Source organism: Neoarius graeffei, chromosome 25 (genome assembly GCF_027579695.1).
Source record: "Neoarius graeffei isolate fNeoGra1 chromosome 25, fNeoGra1.pri, whole genome shotgun sequence".
In the NCBI taxonomy this organism is placed as follows: Eukaryota; Metazoa; Chordata; class Actinopteri; order Siluriformes; family Ariidae; genus Neoarius; species Neoarius graeffei.
In genome coordinates, this window is record NC_083593.1 from 45,741,442 (window position 1) to 45,750,978 (window position 9,537).

A 9,537-nucleotide genomic window follows, 5' to 3' on the forward strand; every position below is an offset into this window, starting at 1 on the left:
TCATAGTTTGGATTATCATGGGCATACATCGTTGGCAAAACATAAAATTCTTAATGCAGACGGTTGCCTTGAAATTTCAAGCATTCTCAACTATTCTTTTTTACAGTGTACCGTTCAATTGTACAAATTACACTGTTAAAAATAATAAAGAACACCAACTACCTTCGTCTGAGTTTTTAGGATCATCTGACAGTTTTCTCTTCTTGGTCATCTTTCCTTCTGTTGGCTTTCGCTTTAAGAATTTCTTTGGTCCTCCTTTTCCTCCTGGTTTTGTAAAAGTTTTCTTTTTGTCCGAGTTGTGAGGTTTAAAGGGACGTTTACCAGCAGGCTTTCCTTCAGGTTTGCCTAAGAGTTTTCACAGAACAACGTAGTCTTTTATTTATGATTTTTTTAACCCGTTATGTATCGACAGCTTGAAAAATCACAACGGGGAATGTGTAGAGGCATTTCCATCAGAAATATGTCCTGATTAACCATGTAATAAATTAGATACAATTCTTTTTCTTCTTTTGGCTGCTCCCGATTAGGGGTCGCCACAGCGGATCTTTCGTCTCCATCGCTCCCTGTCTTCCGCATCCTTCTCTACCACACCTGCCACTTTCATGTCCTCTCTCACCGCATCCATGTATCTCCTCTTTGGCCTTCCTCGTTTTCGTGTGCCTGGCAGCTCCATCCTCAACATTCTCCTTCCCACATGTGCCCGTACCATCTCAGTCTCATCTCTCTTAGCTTAATTCCCAAGCTCTCTACATGTGCTGTCCCTCTGATGTGGTCGTTCCTTATCCTGTCCAACCTCCCATCGCAAACCTTAACATCCTCAACTCCGCCACCTCCAACTTTGCCTCCTGTCTCTTCGTTAAGGGTACGGTCTCCAATCCGTACATCACAGCTGGTCTCACTACTGTCTTATACATCTTACCTTTCGCTTTTGCTGGGACTTTCTGATCGCAAATGACTCCCGAAATCCTTCTCCAACTGCTCCACCCTGCCTGCACTCTCTTTCTCACCTCACTATCGCAGCCCACATTTTGGGACTCCCTAAAGTGAATGACGCATGAAATGGAATGACGAATGACAGCTAGTGATTTGAACAATAAATGGTCCCTTGTCATTCAGATTCTTATAAATGGAATAACGATTGAAATGTAGGTGGAATGACATGCTTTCAGCTCATGAAATGGAATGACATTGTTTCTAAGTGGAATGACATACTTTTAGGTTATGTTATCAGTGATATCACCTTTTACAAATGGAATGACAGCGTTTCCAGGTGGAATGACATACTTTAAGCTCAAATTCTGAATGACAAGGGACCATTTATTGTTCAAACTTACTACCTGTCATTCCATTTCATGCGTCATTCACTTTAGGGAGTCCCCCCCCATTTTCCTGCACAGTTGACCCCAGGTTAGGGCTGGGCGATAAAATGATAACGATACGTATCGCGATAGACACATACTTGATATCAATAGAAAATGCGTTCGATAGAACGTTTCGATAGAATTTTTTTTTTTTCAAGAAACAAGCGTTAGCCAGAGCCCTCTCTGGTTTAGGTCCGCTTTCAATCAACTGTTGTTGCGAAGCAAGCTTGGTTGCATGAGCAAAGGCACTCGTCCTCTGGTGCCTAGCAACGCATAGGGAGTGACACGCTGATAGCCAATCATGTAACAGTATTGGTTTGGTTGCGCCATCTCGTTGTCTCGTGGTCGTGTTTATTTTTTTTCCAGAAACAGCGTGGCCAAGAAAAGAAAGATGAGTGCCGGAACGAGCGAGGAAATTGTGGATAAAAGTCAGTAAGGTCAGATGTTACAGATGTAAAGTCTTAAGTCTACCTCAGTCTTACTTTAATTTCTTCTATGTTTACAAAACACTATTTTTATTTTATTAAACCTTCAATGAAAATATACTTGAATAGTTTAAGTACAGTCTAAGTCTACCTCAGTTTCACTCAATTTCTTTTATGTTTATAAAGCACTGCATATTTTTATTTATGTTTTTAAATGTTATTCACCAGAGGGTGAACTTTTTTTGCACTAAACTTGCAGTAAAAAATTAAAAATATGACAGTCCTTCTCACATAGCAGGTTTTGCTCTGTTTACATTTAACACTTTGCTCATGTTTTTATAACACTTGAGTTTTTTAAGCACTTTATTATTGATAATTGCTCAGTTTTTGTTGTGATCGTAACATTGAACATGCGTGTTGACATTCCTTGCTTATTGGCTGTCAGAGGAAGTTTAAGTTTAAAATAAATGTTTGAATTTAGTATTGTTCCCTCCTGGTCCTTATTTTAAATAGGTCATAAAATGTTTCAATAATTATCGATATCGACCAATATGAAACACTTATATCGTGATACAGATTTCAGCCATATCGCCCAGCCCTACCCCAGGTACTTGAATTTTATAAATTATAAATAAATTAGATACAATAATAAACAAAAACGCCTGGAGGGTTGATGCTACCTTGAGCAAATAATAATAATAATGTCTCTGAAGACACAGACTGGGTGTATAAAGTGTTCTTACCCTTCCCTTTAAACCCAGCTTTCTTTCCATCTTTAAGGTTGAAGGATTTCTTTCTTGGTTTGGACTCCATTGTGTCCAACCAAACTGCAAAACAAAAACAACAACATAATGAAATGTCACTGAGAAATATTTCTTGTAAAACACTGAAAAATATCTGTAAATATCCACATCCTGCATATTTTCTGGCAGAACTGTTTCAGCAGCCCAACTATCATTAGCTGAAAGCTCGAGCCATGCTACATATAAACTTTATTAATAACCACTGGATAAATGTTTTATTCTTTAGCTTCATCAGAGGAAGGAAATGGTGGCTGAAAATACAACAAATCTGAGACTTAAGACACATTCATGTAAAGACAAGCGTTATTCTGATCAATTCAAACAGACACGTTTAAAACTCACCCATGTGTTGAGGAGAAACGCTTTACGGCACTGTGTGCTCCGGTTGTCGTGAAAAAGCAAGACGCTCTTTTCGCGACACAACAATCGCTTTACGGTCTTAGTTTCAGCTCCTTGTTGTATTACGGTAGGATGGGAAACATTCGTTCGTCAAAGAAGAGAAAGAGAAATGTGGATGTTTTGTGTCCATTTCTGTTCAATGAATGTGTTTCTAGCTGCCTGAAAACAAGTAGGGAAATGCTTTTAAATGCTTTGGACACACCGGGGAGGGACTCGAACCGAAGACTGAAGCAGAAAAGCGAACTCAGCGCCTGCTTAGGGCTCCTGTGGCCACCAGAGGGCGCCCAAGAGTGCTTGGATTTTTATTATATTTTATTTCATCTCATCTCATTATCTCTAGCCGCTTTATCCTGTTCTACAGGGTCGCAGGCAAGCTGGAGCCTATCCCAGCTGACTACGGGCGAAAGGCGGGGTACACCCTGGACAAGTCGCCAGGTCATCACAGGGCTGACACATAGACACAGACAACCATTCACACTCACATTCACACCTACGGTCAATTTAGAGTCACCAGTTAACCTAACCTGCATGTCTTTGGACTGTGGGGGAAACCGGAGCACCCGGAGGAAACCCACGCAGACACGGGGAGAACATGCAAACTCCGCACAGAAAGGCCTTCGCCGGCCACGGGGCTCGAACCCGGACCTTCTTGCTGTGAGGCGACAGCGCTAACCACTACACCACTGTGCCGCCCTTATTTTATTTATTTTAAAGTGATTCAAGGCCCTAATGGAGCCATCATCAAACTTGATGAAAAGCGACCTATGGGACAATGCACATGACTATTGCATCACAAATAAGCAATCGTGACTAATTCATTTGACAACAACATTATTTAATTAAAGGAACAGTCCACCGTACTTCCATAATGAAATATGCTCTTATCTGAATTGAGACGAGCTGCTCCGTACCTCTCCGAGCTTTGCCCGACCTCCCAGTCAGTCAGACACAGTCAGACGCGCTGTCACTCCTGTTAGCAATGTAGCTAGGCTCAGCATGGCCAATGGTATTTTTTGGGGCTGTAGTTAGATGCGACCAAACTCTTCCACGTTTTTCCTGTTTACATAGGTTTATATGACCAGTGATATGAAACAAGTTCAGTTACACAAATTGAAACGTGGCGATTTTCTATGCTATGGAAAGTCCGCATTATAATGACAGGCGTACTAACACCTTCTGCGCGCTTCGGCAGCGCATTGATACGGAGCTCAGATATCAATGCGCTGCCGAAGCGCGCAGAAGGTGTTAGTACGCCTGTCATTATAGTGCGGACTTTCCATAGCATAGAAAATCGCTACGTTTCAATTTGTGTAACTGAACTTGTTTCATATCACTGGTCATATAAACCTATGTAAACAGGAAAAACGCGGAAGAGTTTGGTCGCATCTAACTACAGCCCCAAAAAATACCATTGGCCATGCTGAGCCTAGCTACATTGCTAACAGGAGTGACAGCGCGTCTGACTGCGTCTGACTGACTGGGAGGTCGCGCAAAGCTCGGAGAGGTACGGAGCAGCTCGTCTCAATTCAGATAAGAGCATATTTCATTATGGAAGTACGGCGGACTGTTCCTTTAAGTCCAAAAAGTATGCATTAGTAATTCTCAGAAATGCATCCATATTTGGAGCAGAGATAAATACAGATGCTGGTAGAGAGTTCCACATCCTACTTGTTCTAGGAATATAGGAAAAGAGATGGAGCTTGGTGTTGGACTTTGTTATGTTCACAGCATATACTGTTGGTGGCCACTCACAGTCGATCGAGTTCCTGTTCCTCTGGGTACACTTGGTGGCAATATTCTGGTCAGCTCGACAGATTGATGCAGGAAGTAGTGATGGTAGAAAATACACAGTGAAGCCACGGTGGTGTAGTGGTTAGCGCTGTAACCTCACAGCAAGAAGGTCCGGATTCGAGCCCCGTGGCCGGTGAGGGCTTTTCTGTGTGGAGTTTGCATGTTGTCCACATGGGTTTCCTCCGGGTGCTCCGGTTTCCCCCAAAGACATGCAGGTTAGGTTAACCGGTGACTCTAAATTGAGCGTAGGTGTGAATGTGAGTGTGAATGGTTGTCTGTGTCTATGTGTCAGCCCTGTGATGACCTGGCGACTTGTCCAGGGTGTACCCCGCCTTTCGCCCATGGTCAGCTGGGATAGGCTCCGGCTTGCCTGTGACCCTGTAGAACAGGATAAAGCGGCTCGAGATAATGAGATGAGATGAGACACAGTGAAGCGATGTTTCTCCTGTGCGCCAGGTTATTTTATTTTTATTTATTTATTTGTTTGTTTGTTATATGCCAGTGGTAATGGTAACTGGATAGCTAATACTACTGGCTTAATCAATTCCTGCTGCCTTTGTCAGAGCCAGGGGTGTCACTAGACCCAAGACCATATTGGGGCACAAAAGGGGCACAGGAAATGTATGCGAGCGCGCGAAGCGCGCGAGCTAAAAATTTTGCACTATATATTTATATTTATATTTTTTATATAATATATATTACATTTTATGTAATATATATTATATTTTATGTAATATATATTTATATATTGATATTTATATTTAGAAACGGCCTGCTTAAAACTAGTCACTAGAGCTGTAAAACTCAAAATGATTACGAGGACACTGAATCCAGGTCAATCATTTAATAATAACAGTATGAATATTTGCAACATTTGTGATAATAGCAATGTAATACTTATACTGTTGGTAATATTGTAAAAGAACATATTAACATACAATACAACACTGCCGAGTTTTTAAACTCAACCAAGAGTACTTAATGGCCAACAGTATTCACACTTGATACCTTTTAAATCACCAAACATATCTTTGTAAGCACACGCATTTTCAGCATTGAACATCTCTAAACACAATCCAAAAGCCTCTAAAAGCACCACTGTGTGTGTGTGTGTGTGTGTGTGTGTGTGTGTGTGTGTGTGTGTGTGTTACAAAAATGACAGTGGAATTACTGTCTACTAACCTGTAAACAGTTGAAAAACACGGAGAGATGGTTTCCCCTGCTCTGAATTTCATTGCATCTGAGGGCTGCTGGAGTCTGCGGTCCCCATAGCAACCAAGATGTTACTCATGTCACGCGCACACTTTTTTCACATTGCTTAGTGTGCGCGAGGCCAGCCAAAACTACCAATGTAAAAGCATTGTAGATGGTCTTCTTCGCGCATCGGTTAGCCTACCCCACGTTATGAATTAATTAAATTGCAGCTATTCCCAAGTTTAAAATTCAGAGCGTTTCGTCACTGGATTTTTTTTACTGGGGCACTACAGATCTATACTGGGGCACGTGCCCCAGTAAAATACCCCTGGCGACGCCGATGGTCAGAGCTGGTGTCATGTTCATGGACATATGTGTGATAAGTCTTAATTTTCTTCTCCCACCTACCTGCAGATCGAGAATGCCCACTGCAAGGACACATCCCATGACATGGATGGGGTTTTTCCATTGCTGAATGTTCTCATGTATATCAGAAATCATTGCCTATATTTACCAGAACTGTAAATTCCTCGGTTTCATTTTCACCTATTTCATAACATGGTGGGTTTGTTTGTTTGTTTGTTTGTTTGTTTTTTCAAGTGTCAAGTTAATTAACTTGTAAATAACATACCATGTTACTGTGTCAATCTTGGGCATATTATTATCTCATCTCATTATTTCATCTCATCTCATTATCTCTAGCCGCTTTATCCTGTTCTACAGGGTCGCAGGCAAGCTGGAGCCTATCCCAGCTGACTACGGGCGAAAGGCGGGGTACACCCTGGACAAGTCGCCAGGTCATCACAGGGCTGACACATAGACACAGACAACCATTCACACTCACATTCACACCTACGCTCAATTTAGAGTCACCAGTTAGCCTAACCTGCATGTCTTTGGACTGTGGGGGAAACCGGAGCACCCGGAGGAAACCCACGCGGACACGGGGAGAACATGCAAACTCTGCACAGAAAGGCCCTCGCCGGCCCCGGGGCTCGAACCCGGACCTTCTTGCTGTGAAGCGACAGCGCTAACCACTACACCACCATGCCGCCCCATATTATTATTACTGTTGTTGTTTTGCGCTGTTTTATACAAACTGTCATTAAAACACGTATTTGTACACTGCTTCACACCAGTTTTGTTTGTTCACAGAAAAAAAGTATCAAGAAACACTTTTCAAAGATTTAATTAAAACAGACCATGAAAAGTAAAACAAATACAATGTAGACTTAAAATGTATAAATACTTATTTTCATGCAACAGTAAACAGAATACTACATCACTACTTTAATAAACAATATTTTAAACTATTTACAATAAAATTATTATTTCCAACTATTAACTATTTACACTACGTTCTGCATTATTATTTAGCAAACTTTTCCCTCATTTCCTCCAACCACTGGTTTTTTGGCAGAGATTCAGAAAGAGGGCAATAAACTCTGCCGCAGTACTGGCTGTGTCCAAACTCAGCGGTGTGGAACCGGCCACACCTTTTGCGTGTATTTGCTTCCACGGTTCACTGATATGCTTTTTTTGGGGGTGGGTCCAGCTTTCATTGTGGTGGTACGTACAGTGGCATGCAAAGGTTTGGGCACCCTTACTGAAAATGTCTGTTACTGTGAATAGTTAAGTGAGCAGAAGATGAACTGATCACCAAAAGGCATAAAGGTAAAGAAGAGACATTTCTTTAATATTTTCCGCAAGATTACATTTTTATTTCCATCATTTACAGGCGTAAAATACCAAAAAATGAAAAGGACCTGAAGCAAAAGTTTGGGCACCTCACATGGTCATTTCTTAGCAACACCCCCTTGGCAAGTATCACAGCTTGTAAACACTTTTTGTAGCCAGCTAATAATCTTTCAGTTCTTACTTGGGGGATTTTCACACATTCGTCCTTGCAAAAGGCTTCCAGTTCTACAAGTTTCCTGGGCTGTCTTGCATGCACTGCTCTTTTGAGATCTATCCACAGATTTTCAATGATGTTTAGGTCAGGGGACTGTGAGGGCCAGGGCAAAACCTTCAGCTTGTGCCTCTTGAGGTATTCCATTGTAGATTTTGAGGTGTGTTTTGGATCATCGTCTTATTGTAGGACCCGTCCTCTTTTTAACTTCAACGTTTTTACAGATGGTGTGATGTTTGCTTCCAGAGTTTGCTGGTATTTATTCGAATCCATGCTTCCCTCGACCAATGAAATGTGCCCTGTGCCACTGGCTGCAACACAACCCCAAAGCATGATCGATCCACACCCATGCTTCAGAGTTGGAGAGGTGTTCTTTTCCTGGAATTTGGCACCCTTTTTTCTCCAAACATACCTTTGCACATTGTAGCCAAAAAGTTCTATTTTGATTTCATCAGTCCACAGGACTTGTTTCCAAAATGCATCAGGCTTGCTTAGATGTTCATTTGCAAATTTCAGACACTGAATTTTGTGGCTAGGACGCAGGAACGGTTTTCTTCTGATGACTCTCCCATGAAGTTATATTTGTTCAGGTGTCGCTGCATAGTAGAACAGTGCACCACCACTCCAGGGTCTGCTAAATCTTTCTGAAGATCTTTGGCAGTCAAACAGGGGTTTTTATTTGCCTTTCTAGCAATCCAACGAGCAGTTCTTTCAGAAAGTTTTCTTCATCTTCCAGACCTCACCTTGATCTCCACTGTTTCTGTTAACTGCCATTTCTTAAGAACATTACAATCTGAGGAAACAGCTACCTGAAAACACTTTGCTATGTTCTTGTAGGCTTCTCCTGCTTTGTGAGCATCAATTATTTTATTATTCAGAATGTGAGGGAGTTGCTTAGAGGAGCCCATGGCTGTTGATTTTAGGGACAAGTTTGAGGAGTCAGAGAATTTATACAGCTTTGAAATCTGCATCATCTGACCTTTCCTAACGAAGAATTTGAACAAGCCACAGCTCAATAAGCTAATTAAGGTCTGGAACCTTGGTAAAAGTTACCTGAGAACTCAAATGTATTAGGGTGCCCAAACTTTCACATGGTGTTCCTTTTCTTTTTTCACTCTCCAATTGTACAAAACAAAAATAATACACAAATCTTGCATAAAATGCTGAAAAGAAATGTCTCATCTTTACCTTTATGCCTTTTGGTGATCAGTTCATCTTCTGCTCACTTAACTATTCACAGTAACAGACATTTTCAGCAAGGGTGCCCAAACTTTTGCATGCCACTGTAGGTGGACCAAATTGTGGGATGGTGCCCTGAACCACCGGCACAGGAAGGACTATGTGTATTAGTCCTGTTGGTGTGAGGCTATGAGGTGTCAGAAGGGGTTCTGGTGCTGGGGGAGTCTTCACTGGCCTCTTTGGCATGATGGGGTGTGGGAGCTGACTAGAGGCCGTCTGCCTTTGTCATGCCTGATCTGCTTTACTCCACAGTAGCCGGTACTGATGTTCCTGTCATGCTGGCATGGGTTCAGCAGGAAGTACTCTTGCCTCTTGAAGAGGTTCTTCAGACTTAGAAATTCTGATCTGCAAACCAAGTCCAGTTGTGTAAGCACAGTCTGACTCAAAGACACATGGATGGATCTACATTTGGTGCA

At 41.9% G+C, this 9,537-nt stretch overlaps 1 protein-coding gene across 1 annotated transcript in view; it reads right to left on the reverse strand.

Annotated features, from left to right (window-relative positions):
• The window catches only part of pum3 (pumilio RNA-binding family member 3), a 29,536-nt gene extending 26,479 nt beyond the window's left edge, over positions 1–3,057 (reverse strand). Inside the window, exons 1-3 of the mRNA XM_060908311.1 lie at positions 2,932–3,057; positions 2,530–2,613; positions 163–345 (exon numbers count right to left, since the gene is read on the reverse strand). Of these exons, the coding sequence (XP_060764294.1) occupies positions 163–345; positions 2,530–2,613; positions 2,932–2,935 (271 nt within the window). The 5' untranslated portion in view covers positions 2,936–3,057. The remainder of the gene's footprint in view (positions 1–162; positions 346–2,529; positions 2,614–2,931) is intronic.
• Between the last annotated feature and the right edge of the window lie 6,480 nt (positions 3,058–9,537).